This window comes from Lepisosteus platostomus, chromosome 7 (assembly GCF_059453375.1).
Source record: "Lepisosteus platostomus isolate fLepPlt1 chromosome 7, fLepPlt1.hap1, whole genome shotgun sequence".
Classification (NCBI taxonomy): Eukaryota; Metazoa; Chordata; class Actinopteri; order Semionotiformes; family Lepisosteidae; genus Lepisosteus; species Lepisosteus platostomus.
This window is the reverse complement of record NC_142617.1, coordinates 63,499,367-63,513,946: the sequence shown is the minus strand read 5'-3', so window position 1 is coordinate 63,513,946 and position 14,580 is coordinate 63,499,367. Positions and strand designations below refer to the sequence as shown.

Genomic DNA, 14,580 nt, shown 5'->3' with positions numbered 1-14,580 from the left:
GTGCTTCAGAATGCATGTGACCCACCTACATCTGCGTTCTTTGTTAAATTCCAACCAACAGAACCGATTTGGGCTGGGTTTATATGATATATTTATTGAAAGACATATAATGATGTATGATGAATTTAAATACTCTTTAATCTGATATATTAAGTGCCAAAGTAACCGTACCTTGGTGCAAGGAGGGGGTCCTTTCTTGACTTCACACTTAAACACGATTCTGGAAGCATGGCTCGGTAAGGCGAATATCTGTCCCATCTTCACATCACCCACCCTATAATGAATTTATTTTCTTCATTTATTTTCTTTGAACAGGGAATGTCACTGTAAGTAGAAGTACCATGAAGGGTTTCTCTCATGCAGTGAAAACCCCTACTTAAAGTCCCGTCCCTTCAGCACAGTAATAGATCACCATGTTTAGTTCTTAGTAATGTTCTTGCACAAGCCTGTCCTAGAGCAAGATGTTTTCAGACTGTGCACACTTGGTGAACGGCTACTGATCTGGCCAGTGGTTTTCTGAAGCAAAGTGTCCTGAAAGAAGCTCTCTGCATGGAATAACACTGAGCATTTGTCACTCATTTCCTAGCTCCTGAGCCTGATCAACAGAATTTGCATGTCTGGATACTGAGTCAGGTTACTACCTGGCTCATTGCTATAGATACTTTATTGATCCCGTGAGGGAAATTGCAGTGCAACGGCAGCTTATCACAGACAACACAGCCACAGTGTAACAAAATGATACAATAATACAACAATACAATACAGTCAGAACAGTCAGTGAGAAGTGTGCTAAGAAGAGTTGCTCACAGTCCAGAACACACAAAGAACAAACCAGAACAGAACAGTACACAAAAAAGTCGTATTGCACAATATAAATATAAATGTATTGCACAGGTCCCTGGCATATATTGCACAAAAAGCAAAAAAACAGTTGTAGACAGGAAAAGCCAGATGTAAGCAGATAGTTTACTATTTAGTCCAAAAACAGGTCACTGTCAATGTTGCCCCTGCCCACACACAAGGTGGATGCGTTGTACAGTCTTATGGCAGAAGGCAGAATGATCTCCTGTAGCACTCCCTGTCGCACCGTGCATGGATCAGTCTATTGCTGAACGTGCTCTTCATTTCCACAAGCTGTCATAGAGGGGATGGGAGATGTTGTCCATGATGGCCTCTAGTTTGGACACCATTCTCCTCTCAGCCACTACCTCCAAGGGGTCCAGGCCAGACCCAATGCCAGAGCTTGCTCTTCTGATGAGCTTGTTCAGCCTTTTAGCATCCCCTGCTCTAATCCCAGAGAACCAGCATACCACCGCGGAGAAAATGGCGCTCGCCACAACCGACTGACAGAACATATGTAGCATCTTACTACATACATTGAAGGACCTGAGCCTCCTCAAGAAGTAAAGTCGGCTCTGACCCTTCTTATAGATGGCCTCGGTGTTCCTAGACCACTCCAGTCTATTGTCGATGTGCACTCCCTGTCCAGGACTGTAAGACATTAAACCAATTTAAGCTCAATTTAAGGAGTGCTATTTAGAATCAGGGATTTGAAATGTTAAATTCCAAGATGGTCTCTACAGTGTAGACAAATCATAGGGAGCTATATCTCAGCTTTGCTTTATATCTAGCCGAATGACTGTCATGTAGGTTGCTGAATTAGTCAGATAATTTACATACTCATTTTCAGTTGGTTTCTGATTGAAGGTTTAAAAATACTAATGGGCTGAATGTTTCCTGTCATGCGCAGCTTCTTAATTTCTTAACCGTATGCAATATATGTGGTTCAGCTATTGATGATAGGTCACGAATATGGAAGAATCCGTAAAGAACAGAAAATAACATTTTTTAATTGGAGGATTCTTGCTTAAGGAAGGGTCCTGTGTATATTTGGCTGAAAACTGGATGTCGTTATAAAACCATTAACCAGTTTAAAAGCAGATTGTGAATGATACTCAGTGTGCTTTATTATGTAAGTAATAGTTCACTCTGAGTTTAGTGGTTCTTTGGCCAGGATTACATTTTGTTTTACATTCTGTTCTTCTTAGTCGGATTACATATAAAGTCAGCTTCTGGGAGCAGGAGTCCATGTGACTTTAGTTCTCCGGTAGTTTCCTCAGTGGGCAGTGCTGGAGACTCGGACACCAGCCCTGAGCTCCAGTCCTTGTCGACCCCGAGAGGAGGGTAGGTGGACAGGTGTAAGAACAAGCCAATAATGTCATCGGAAATTCTGCCTCTTGTTATTCACAGCAAGTAAACTTCTGTGAGGTGACCTTTAATGCATGTTGCTCTCAGTGCACTCCTAGTTTGCATTTTGTTTCTGTCTGGATGAATTTCCATAAACACCCAGTTTGACGTGTCTGGTGTGATGGCAGGGTGTGACAGGCAGCCAGGGTGAGTATCTGCCTGAGAGGGGCCAGCTGTCGGTCTTTCCACTCTTGGGCTCCTGACAGCTAACCTCCTCTTTCTTGAGGACATGGCTTCTCCTCAGCAGGTGTCTGAGGTTTCCAGTGAGGGGTGAATACTGCACAGCTGGGAGCTCTGGAGGAGAGCTAAGAAACCACTGGTGAACCCCTTAGCAGCTGAAGGATGTTTTCTATTTTGTTAATTGAGTTCACGTTGTGAACTCATTTTTATCGCTTGATTTCCAAGCCGTTTACTAAATGCAGGACGCTGCAGTACTGTGACTGTGGTATTTGTCTACTCACCGACCTGTTCTGTGCTCAGCCTGTAACACAGGGGACTTTGTCTCTGATCGTGGCTGGAGTTGCCATCACCTTAGAGCAGTTATAAACCTACAGTCGGGCATCTTGCCATTGTCAGCACAGCCTGAGCTCCAAGACTGTGGTGTGCAGCAACTACAGTAGGACATTGCAGCAGAAAAAGAGATTATAAAGTTAATGAAGACATTGGTATAATTGCTGCTTGTGATGCCACGATTTCCCTGCAAAACATTACTTCTGAAAAGACTTGTCAAGACTGATCATGAGAATATACTGGGGAATGGTTTCAGTGTTCAGTGGGAAGAATGTTTTGCTTGATGTGAGCTGAAACAACTGTTCGGCACAAATATCCTCCGCTATCTCTGATATTGCTTTTATTGATTTATGACATTTTTTTAGTTTCTTTGTGTTTACTGAATGTTAAGCAGGAAAAGGAACCAAAGTAACATAGTAATTAGGGGACAAATGCTGTTCTTGATGGTTATTATTTCATAGTGATCTTCTACAGAGAAACACTGGGTGAAGAATATTGCATCTAATACAAAAAAGGAGCTTTTTTAAAGGACCTCTCAGTGTTCTGCTGCAAAATGTGTTTTAAAGTGTAATCCATTATATATGTATATAAATGATCTTTTAGGGTTCAGGAGATCGAGACTATGCCCTATGACGATGTGAAGAAATGTTATAGAGGATCAGTGAGTATTATTTATATATGTTATATATTTGAAAATGTTTTATTTTCTGTATTTTATTAATACAGTTAATTTTATTAACTAAGCCGTAATCTGTAAAGTGACTATTTCTATTTTATTTAGAGAATTCACAGATTATCCTTTTATCTGTCCTCCTGAACACAGCTGCACAATAACAAAGTTACACATTATGAAAGTGCTCGTATTTTATCCAGGCCGTGTAAATCATGATGACGTTGAATGATGTAATTTACTTTCTACAGTTCCTTCTCGTACTGAACATAACCATGAATGAGTGGGTGTTATGAGCACAGATGACATGATTGTCAGTTCCATTGAGTTTCCATTGTAAGGTCCGTGGACCTACGCGAAATATAAATGCTCTTTTACAAATTGCCCTGTGGAGTTGCCCTACTTATTGAAACAGCTGTAGGGTTTTGAGTGAAGTGTAAATGTACTAGGAGAATCCACAGAAATGGATGACATGATTCAGCTGTTGTTGAAAATGAAGTGAAATTCAAAGGCTATACTGAAAGGATAGGAGAAATTCACAGACCACCACGTGTTTTCGCCAATGTTGTCTCTTCTCCGTATTTCCTGACAGACGGTGAATAAGTACAACTCCCAGTACCACAAGCTGTTCCAGAGTGTGCCCCAAGAAGAGATTCTGATGAAAGGTAGGGAAGGGTCTGCTCTCGGGAAATAGAGATAACCTCTTCCTCTGCAGCCACTGGCATTGTATCATAAAACTCTGTCCATAAATCTAGGAATTAAAATGTTAAAGTCCGGATGGCCTTGCTTCCTGACCTGCTTTGTTGCTATGTCTGCAGGAGCTCCCAAGTGTCTCAGCTGACAAAGGGGTTTTCCTGAGTTTTGCAGGGTCGAGTCTGAGTCCTGTTGTTATAAAACAGAATTAAAGGCAACAGACAGATTTCTACTATATAAAGAGAAACCACCACAGTGCACAACTGGCGGAGCATTATTGGGGGTAGGGTGGGATTGGTCAGCCAGGGCTTTCTTGGTTGCCCCGCGATGGACTTGCGTCCCATCCAGGGTGTGTCCTGCCTTGTACCTGTTGCTTGCTGGGATATATTCTCTGGTTCCCCTTGTGCGGCTGCAGGGTTTGCTGCTGTGAGCCAAGACAAGACAGACGCGCAACTGGCGATTCCAAATTGTGTGGGTTTAACTCAAAAATAAATGGTGAGACTGAATATATATACTGTAACTGTAACACCTTTTGAATTGAATGCAATGCACAATCACACAATTTTAAGTACCACCAGATACAAGGGAGACTTCTTAGTGACAATTTAGGAGAGATAAACTGCTTGCATCAGTTTGAGATTTATCTCCTGTATGTCTTAGATTGCATTTTAAAAAGTGTCTCTTTTAGTCAGTATTGACGTCAAGTGGTTCTCCTCTTTATTCCACACTGTTGCCTTGAGATCTCCAGTTTGCGTTTCAGTTTGAAAGCCAATACAAGACAGCTCTGGTGCCCTCATCTGTCTCCTCTGTGTGTGTTTTACAGTGTACTCGTGTGCGCTCCTCAGAGACATACTTCTACAAGGACGCCTTTATATCTCCAAGAACTGGCTGTGTTTCTATGCCAACTTCTTTGGGAAAGACATCAAGGTAATTCTCAGGTTAAATATAAAGAGTAACTTGACAAGACTTACACTGACCTGCCTCTGGACAAGCCAACATGGCCCCTTAATCTCATGATACCTGAGACTGTTGGGGTTTCTTATCTTTTCTCACAAGCCTTCAGCTTGTGAAGAGAATGTTTAGATTTAATCGCAAGAAAAGAGGAATGTGTGGACTTCATACCAAATCGTTGCCAAATACACGCAGTATCTAAAAATCAGGTTAATAGAATTCGCCTCTAAGCCAGTTTTAAATTTGAGTTTCCTATTCAGAAACAGGATTCTGCTGCTAACACTTTGACTTGCTGTGAACAGGTATACAAGTGCTGCTCATATCGGTGATTTTCAAAGCTGACAAATGTGTTAAAGTAACTTTTGACAGTAATGTACTGTACCTTTCTTGAGTGTAAGTAATATTTTAAGACAACAACAACAACAACAACAACAACAACAACAACAACAACAAAAGCTCTCTCTCTTTTTGCAGTGGTTATTAAAGTGTGACTCTTGCCTCAGAGTGTGGTAGTTTTGTGCTAGTGCCCACTGTGAGTCATGCCCTTTGCTTCTCATCGTTTTCTACTGTGCTGACTCCGGTGGTAATGGTAATTAAGGACTCATCAATTTGATCAGCACAGAGTTCTCAAGATAGACTGTTCTGTCTATTTATAGCCTGTTCAAAATCAGAACCAGAACTAATGTTCAGTAGAAGTGAAAAAGAAAAGCTCTGACTTTTTCCTCCTTAGTTGTTATTGTTCATGTCCTGACCTTAGAAACCGAGGCGAGTTGTTGACTGTGACTCTGAACCGGCTCTGAACGCTGTGCAGACAGGGTTTGGGCACATTCTTGGGATTCTTTGCTCACTCTGTCAAGGGGGTGCAGAGTGATAGCCAGGCAGCCTCTCCACTGCCCATTCTGAGTAAAGCTTTTCTGTGAATGACGCATTCGGATAACACGCGGTGCCCCTTTGTTCCTCTTGGCAGGTGGCTATCCCTGTGGTGTCCGTACGGCTGGTGAAGAAGCACAAAACAGCGGGGTTGGTTCCCAATGGGCTCGCCATCACCACTGACACCAGTCAAAAGGTATGCTACGTACCCCTGAGGGGCAGAACGAACATGCAGGTCCAGGTTTATCCTGTACTGTTTTGTCAAGCTGATATGAGGATGGGGGCATGAAAATGAGGGTGGGAGTCAAATTGGAGTTAGCCAAATAAATCGGCTCTCAACATCACCCACGAGGCATGCCTGCTGGGCTATGTTTTGTTTTCCTTCTCTCATAAATGCCTCATGCCTCATTTTCTTCATACGCCGGCATCCTCTGGCAAAGCTCTGGGTTATATGAATGGCTCTGCAGACCGTGCTGCACACATGGTGTGGCTGTATATACAGGGAGGCCTCAATAACAAAACACCTCAAAATCCCAGCAGACTGTGTGAATGCTTGCTGTGTGAGAGGCTTGAAGGAACTTCCCACGACGTAAGAGGGAGTTGATGGTGTTGACAGTTTACATAAATGAAGTAGCCTCTCCAAGGGATTCTGTTTCCCAAATAAATACTGGGCAGCCCTATACTTGCATTTTGAGTAGGAACAAATAAAGAAAGTTTACAGTAGATTATGTGGTGACTGGCATTTCTGCATGTTTGACAAGATTGATTATCGTTTTATATACATTTTGAAAGTTGCGGGGGAGGTGTGAGCCTGAAACAGAGCAATCCATCAACAGGGAAAGATTATTTTGGAGCTGACCGGGCTTTGGGTTGTCCTGATAGAATGTTAACACAAAACCAGATTGTTTTGTGTGGTGCTGGACTTGTGGCTGCCTGCCTGTTTAAGAGATCTGTCAGAGATCCGAACCTGTACAATTGAGCCCTGTTAATTCCCTTCTGTTCTGGGCTGTCATCTTTCAGAAGCATTTTGATCAAATAACACACAGAGAGTATGAGATAGGACATTTGTTTTACTTGCTCTGTAATTTTAAAGTAGTTCAGTAGTAGTAAAATGAAGAGTGTTGGACTATAAGGTACTGTACCATGTACTCCAGGACATATGTAGAAAGTAATGTAATGCAGTAACTTGTGGATTATCTTGTTGATGGTGGTAGAACTGCCATCAAGATTGTGGTTTCTGCAGACATGCAGACCTTGTTTTTCCTCTTTGTGCCTTTAATACGCTTTTAATACACTGTGTTCTTTGGAAAACAGAATCATTTTAAATATTTAGTTTGGTTTGTGTCATCACCATGGTCAGAAATGTAGAAAGACCCGTATGTAGTATGAAACATTCTGCAGTGCCTAGTTTGGCTAAACAAAACTGAACTTGAAGGAAAACATGTTTAGCTTTTTGTATCTTAATAAGCTTTTATGGAACCTGAGAAAAGGAATAAAAAATGAACAATACATTTCTTTAGGTCTATATTTGGTGACATTTTCATCTAGGAGGGAATGCAGGTGTTCACTAATGTAGTAACAATTGTTTGGGTGCAGTGATATCTAAATAAACTCCAGTCTGTTTTTCAAAACCATGTCTAAACTTTTTCATTTTCTGTATATAAAAAGACTGCTGCATAGTTGATACTTTTTGTTTTACAATTACTTTAAAAAAGCAGGAAAATGAGCTGTGTAAGTGCAGAAGGAGATGTGCAGTAGGGTTGATTGAAGGTTTTGTGCTGTCCCTGTCTTGCAGTACGTGTTCGTGTCTCTTCTGTCTCGGGACAGTGTTTATGATGTGTTGAGAAGGGTCTGCACTCACCTGCAGGTAAGAATCCCATATCATTCACTGCCATATCCAAAGCTTAATTGCTGGTAGTTCAAAACATTTTCAGGTTACTAGTTAGATTGCTATTTTATGTTATTTGTTCATATCAGCCAGAGGTTGCTACTTTGTTTTTTAAATAAGGTTCTTTGCTCAATTTAAATTGTTGGCCCCCAGCTATGTAAAGTTTCCTCTTGCCCGTCATCTTTTTAAATGCTGAAGTCAGATTTACATATTTGTGGTCCTGTTCTTTAATTCATTATCTATGATTTGAGCAGGAGATTTGGAGCATGATTTGAAAATGAGATTTGTTTGGTATCAAGCACAGCTGTAAGTTGACCTGACCAAAGGCACTCTCCAGTTTGTTGCAAATGAACACTCCACTGACGTGTTCATTTTGACGCGTCGCTTTCTGTATGGGCTTTTGATCTGGTGGACCAGTGCCGTTGTTAATTTCTGATCTATGGAACGAAAGCAATCCAACAGATCATTTTACTTGGATTAACAGGTCAATCACTGTCTCCTGTAGGTTAATGGCAAAAAGAGCCTGAGCCTCAAGCAGTACACTGAGGAGCCCAGTTCCTTATCCCTGGTAAGACCGAGACCGGCGACGCACATGAGAATGCAAAGACATGTAAAGAAACAAGGTTGTGATTCGTAACCCAGCTTGTTAACGATTTCCGGAGCTCATGCCTGAGCATGACAGAGCTCAGTCTCTGATCCAGGAAATATTCCGTATAGCAGAATGTAAGTATTGTGTGTGTTCCAGTGTATTGCAATCGGAGAGTCGCACCCACGTTGAGGCGACTTTCTTGCGGCAGGCAGTCATGGGGGGGGCTGTTTCCGGTTGCGAAGGTGGAGCCTGATTTTCTCCACCCCCCCCCCCCCCCCGTGCCCCCAGGACGAGTTCCCTGTTCCTGACGAGTACCCCCCGGTCTTGAAGTGGAGGCGGAAAACCTCCACAGCCTCTGTGTCCTCCTCCCTTCCCGACCTCCTGGGCAACTCCACCAGCAGCCTGAGCACTGTGGACGCCTCCTTCCCAGCCAGCGAGCCCCTGGAAGGTCAGCACCCTGATATCTACCCTCCAGCGGCACCTGATCACACAGTCCTGGTCCTGCTCCGTTCTGTTCCAGCCAAGGCATCGGTTATACAATGGATCCCTTAATTGACTTAATAACAGGATTGGTTTAAGCTTTTGGACTGTTTTCGGCAGCCCACTGAAGCTCAGCAGGTGTGGGCCTGGTCAGTACCTGGATGGGAGACTCCTGGGAAAAACTATGGTTGCTGCTGGAAGAGGTGTTAGTGGGGCCAGCGGGGCGCGCTCCATGTGGGTCCTAATGCCCAAGTATAGTGATAGGAACACTGTACTATAAAATGATGCCGTCCTTCGGATGAGATGTAAAACTGAGGGCCTGACTCTCTGTGGTCATTAAAAATCCCAGAGTGTTTCTCGAAAGGAGTAGGGGTTTATCCTGGTGTCCTGGCCAATTTTCCCATTGGCCTTTACTAGTCATGGCCTCATGATAATAATCCCCATCTATGAATTGGCTTCATCACTCTGCTCTCCTCCCCACTGAGAGCTGGTGTGTGGTGAGCGTTCTGGCGCACTATGGCTGCCGTCACATCATCCAGGTGGGGCTGCACACTGGTGGTGGAGGGGAGTCTTCATTACCTGTACAGCGCTTTGAGTGGAGTGTCCAGAAAATACACTTTTTTAACTATTGTATATCATTAGTAAGATAAAATTCCAGACTGGCAAAGGCTCCAGTCAGGTAACATGCGAGCTGCTTCAAGGCTTCAGTTAAGTAATTGAGCTGGACTGGAATGCACACCAGCAGGTGTGTGGGCCTCCAGAACCAGGGCTGAACTGGCCACAGCTACAATTATCTGATAATTCACTGTGGACACGTCCGTGGTGTTTGTCCATGCAGTGGGAGATAAAATAGCACAGTTTTCTCTTTCTGCCTTAATATAATTTCTAACAATTCATTTATAAAGACGCCTGCCTGTTGCCGTTACTGTTTTCTGTGCTCCAGATAGAGGCTTGGAGAGTGAGAAGATACTGTTGACAGAGCCTGTTCCTGAACTTGGACAGATGGAATACCAGCTTCTCAAATTCTTCATCTTGCTGTGAGTGAGTCAGTGCTGTACTGCTATCAGCTGCACAGTAGTGTATCTCATTCCAAAGCCATTATCTTCAAACCTTCCTGTAAACCATGTGCTTCTACAGCTAATTGCATTCCACCAGTAACAGGCCATCCTGGTACTGCAGTCTGATTGGCTGCTCTTTGCTCTGCTTAGGTTTATGGGAATTCACTATTCTTTCTCTTTTCCTCCCAAAAAAAAAAACCCCGCTGTACTTTAGCTAGATTTAAAAAAATAGTTTTTAATATTTATTACTTTTTATTATTATTTCAGAAGTTTGCTTTGCTTTGTAGATATTCAAACAAGTATACTGTGAGTGTAGTCTGTGTTTTTCATTTATGAATATTTGAAATCATTTGCAATTCATGAAAACAGCAAGTCTAGAAATTGGGAGGAGAGCAATATGTTGTGGGCTTAAAATATTTTTTTTACTGTTTATAATACATACAATCCCTGAAAGCTCTTCAGTAATTTACTCCAAGGGGAAATGCACTACTGCATTCAGGCTCACCAGCTAGTTGTTTATTAGACTGTGGAGGGCTATGAAACATGTTTCACAAAACGCATTGCCCTCTGCCCTCTGCCAGCCCTTTTCAAAATGTGTTGTTCTCAGATAAGAATAAGGCTTAAGAAGGTGTCTTTAATTCTTTGAGAATATTTAAGAGTTAGTTCTTCACTCACTTTATTCTGTGGCGTGTATATTTCTGTAGGAGCACTGCATACACATTTTCTTAAAATCTTTATAAATGTCCAGTATTGATAACTACTTCGGTACTCTGAGACTTTTAAAATCCCTACGAACTGTGCTCTGTTCATAATATGGTTTACTCCGCATTTATTCCACACAAACACGTTTTAGTATTTGAGTATTCAGGATTTATTTATAAAATAGTCGTGTTACATCCACGAGAAGAGTGGAAGAGTGGAACCATTTCTGGAAGCTCTGTAAACTGTGCTGGACCTTTCCAGTGCTGCCATCTAGTGTTCAAACTGTAGAACACATTTTCACATTTCAGAAAGACGTGAATCAACGCCTGTTTTATGTAAAGATTAGAAACATAGTCAACATGAAAGTTAAAGCTACATTTTCATTCTCATGCTTTAACATTTTGGTTCTCTTCTCCATAGAATCATTCTGCTCATCCTGTCTTCCTGTTACCTGGCATTCAGAGTATCCAGTCTGGAACAGCAGCTTTCCTTCCTAAACACTAATCCCGTCTTTCCCATGAGTGAGAGGTAGGCCTCCCAGCCCAGTCAGAAATAGATGTTTTGTCCATCAAAATTCCTGTGTTTCTCCCTGGCAAGCAAACAAGATGCATTGAATGAGGCTTGAGTAGTCTGTTTTTGTTAGTGGACCCAGTGAGTTCACCTAAAGAAAGGAAGCCCATCTCCACATCTCTGATATATTGAGGTATTTAGACCAGAAACAAACAACAGAGAAGAACAAGACTCCTTACCACTTTCAAGAATGACTCTTGTAGGTTTTAGCTCAACATCAAATTTTGTGCTGAAGAATTCACCTGATTCACCTGTGTTTCTGTAAATATAATCATTCTGTGTTCCTCTAAACCACAAGGAGCACCCTTGCCTGACAGTAAGATTGCTACTCCTTGTGTCATATTATCTGAAGTCAGACTCTTTCAGGCAGTTTTCTTGGTGTAAACTTGGTATAAAGTGGTGCAAAACGTGTAAAACAAAAACTGAATAAATATTCACACACAATTTCTAGATTTAGTGTATATATTTTTAAGAGTGTGCTAAAAATATGAATTATTTTATTACATTAAGGATCTGAGTGGAATGTATTCTGTGTGTGTTCTTGTTCATTCGACGTCTCCTCTTTTTTTATGACAGGTAACCCCTTCTCTGGGCAGCGTCTACATAGGAAGATGTTTCTGGGACAATCCTGTCTGTCACTGCCTCAAGAATTAAAGAACGGACTTATTTATTTACATTTTTATGGAATCTAGGTCGTGATGAAATGCGGTTATTTATTTTAAAAATCCAGCTGCAGAGCGTCAGTGCCAGAGGAGCAGGGATTCCCAGCCTGGATTCTCCCAGCTCCACTCTCGGACACTACAGCTCTGTCCTGGAGGCACAGTAGAATTTCAACCCCCCCCATCAGGAGATAAGTAATAGATATAAGTCACGGACATGCATTTCAGCATCTGTAGCATCTGTCTTGGGATGTTACAAGACGCATTGGAGTTTCAGCATTAAGACAATGAAGTGGAAGAATGTCAGAGCAATGCTGTATTTTTCGAGACCTGAAAGGTTTACATTACAGGCAGAGGATAAGAGACTTTGCCGACTGAAACTCCAATGCAAGCCTTGAAAAAAGAATGAGGAAGCATCCTTACCATTTCAAATCAACCATTATTATTAATCGAGTTTACACCTTTTTCACCCCATTTTCCTAATTTTCTTACTTTTTGATCACTAGTGCTCACCATTCTTCTCATATTATAATGTTCACCTTTTTTCTTGGATAACACCTCTCTCCTTATCTCTCCTATCACAAGTAATCTCTGCTGTCTGGCCCAGCTTGACTCCCCACAGGGACACATCCTGCTGTGACAGTTACGTTTTTTCAGAGCTCTCAGGGGACTGCGCCTGCCTGAGTTGGTTTCTGCTTATCCCTGGGCTTAAAAACCGACCGCAGTATCCTTTCCTGCCCAGCAGAAACAAATGAACCTGGACTCTTTACCTTCTCTTCGTCTTGACAATCAGTCCAGTGGCAAAACTGGATGGAAAAACAAGTGCAATTTCTGGACTTGGACTAAGTCTGTGCAGGAAGACTTCCTCAATCTTTCAGGTCTTCATGCTGAATCTCATTTGCATGGTAGACATGGAGCCCTGTATTGAATAGACAAGCTGGACCTGAAACTTAAATTGCTGCTCGAACTCAGATTGAAATCGATCGCAAGAAACTTAACGTGACAGCAAAGTCTTCTGGCACAAATTGGTTGTCGGTGCCTGCTGTAGGCAGACCCTTAAGCATTTCAAAAGTTGTCAGAAGATGCTGTGTTTGTACTAGCCAAAACAAGGCTACAGCAGATTTTAAATGGCTAAATTGAAGTCAATTGCTTACCACGGTTGTTATCTTGTGTGAGTTCTCCTACTGTAATCCAGGAGAAACTACTGTGAATGCAACACTCTAAAGGGTCGACAATGTAGTAATTAAGGAGCTGTTAATGTTGCAAAATGGTGAGATTGAGAATGAGAGATCAGCTTAGAGGAGAAAATTCTGCAACCACATTTTTCACTGTTATTTTTTTCCCCATAGATATTTATTTTCCCTATCAGGAACGAATTTACCAGATATGCCAACCCTGTGAAAACTCTACAGTACGTGACAATTCTGAGCTGCCATCTAGCTGTCCAGTAAAATGCACTTTATACCACCCCTTCTCCTAATGTTGTCACCCAAAATGACTGAAATTGGCTGCATTTGAGCCCTTTTCACATTACTCCAGACAGAAATTTAAAACTGTAACTGAACAAAGAAAAATGTGGTGTTGGGAAGCTCTATTTCTGTCAAAGTGTCTAGTGTGCTGTGAGAAAGTAAATGTAAAGTAAATGATATTTCAACATTAAACATTTCAGTCTAAATGTGGGAGCACAATCAGAAGGAAATGTTGAAGTTCTGGTTTGGACATGAGTCATACAGTACATTTACAAGATGTGTTCAGGATCTACTTTTGTACACTTTTGTAATGAAACAAAGCACTTATTGTACAGGGGATCAGATTGGAGCTCACTCGACTCTTTGCAGTCATTAGCTTTATAAGCAACAGGCTTGTAGAACTGTACTGTACTGTATATTAACTAAAATCACAGATGACTGTGAAACATGTGTGACTAATAAACAGCCTTTTATCCATCCCCCTTTGCTTGAATCACATATTATGCACCGGAAGTGTCAGAAATTCCCGTTTCTCTTTTAAATGCTGAAATTTGAATACATTTTTATAATATGCTTAAAAGCTGAGGAAACTGTGGTTTGCCCATTTAATTGTATGCTGTTGTATTAACTGAAAGAGAACTCTAGGAAACACGATCTGAAGGTTTAAGCTCATGATCTACAATGTTTTTCATCTGATAAATTTGAGTTTATTAATCAGGGAGGTATTTTTGAGTTTCCCAGGACATCTGGTTTTTTAATGAAAAAGGTGGTCATTGCACTAAATTAACATACCTGGTTATCCCAGTTATCGCTCAGAACAAGAATTCCTTCTGAAACTATGCCTGTTTTATAGAACAAGTAAGCTCATTATGATGGTTACCATTGGTCACCAACAGAACTACTGTAATCACTATGTTTCTACTGTGGAAGTCGCAGGCTAGCAGTGTGTGTGACCAGCATTAGAAGCTTTCCAGGCATAGGCAAGTACAACATATTTTGCACCAGAGTGTAGATTGTCCCATTTTGGGGCTGCCGTCCCATTTTGTCTCCTACAGCATATGCAGGTATCAGGTCAGTTAAGTGATTACAGAGTCCTTATTGCCCTACATCATCCCAGCAAATCCCACATTACATTCACATCTCAGTAACGTTTTCCATGAATGTTTAAAGTTAGTTCAGAGAGCAAGAGAAATTCTTATTTTACGCACCAGCCGGCTTTTGATG

The 14,580-nt window shown here is 41.7% G+C and overlaps 1 protein-coding gene across 6 annotated transcripts in view; it reads left to right on the top strand.

Moving 5' to 3' along the window:
* The window catches only part of gramd2aa (GRAM domain containing 2Aa), a 36,807-nt gene extending 22,972 nt beyond the window's left edge, over positions 1 to 13,835 (top strand). For 5 of the 6 annotated variants that reach the window (XM_088641723.1, XM_088641722.1, XM_088641721.1 and 2 more), the window contains 10 exons: positions 3,361 to 3,418; positions 4,020 to 4,092; positions 4,944 to 5,047; positions 6,039 to 6,137; positions 7,737 to 7,808; positions 8,335 to 8,397; positions 8,707 to 8,866; positions 9,842 to 9,935; positions 11,079 to 11,186; positions 11,805 to 13,835. In XM_088641723.1, the coding sequence (XP_088497849.1) occupies positions 3,361 to 3,418; positions 4,020 to 4,092; positions 4,944 to 5,047; positions 6,039 to 6,137; positions 7,737 to 7,808; positions 8,335 to 8,397; positions 8,707 to 8,866; positions 9,842 to 9,935; positions 11,079 to 11,186; positions 11,805 to 11,808 (835 nt within the window). In that variant the 3' untranslated portion in view covers positions 11,809 to 13,835. Of the gene's footprint in view, positions 1 to 3,360; positions 3,419 to 4,019; positions 4,093 to 4,943; positions 5,048 to 6,038; positions 6,138 to 7,736; positions 7,809 to 8,334; positions 8,398 to 8,706; positions 8,867 to 9,841; positions 9,936 to 11,078; positions 11,191 to 11,804 lie in introns of those variants that run through there. The other variant, XM_088641720.1, reaches the window with a different exon arrangement.
* Positions 13,836 to 14,580: the final 745 nt, after the last annotated feature.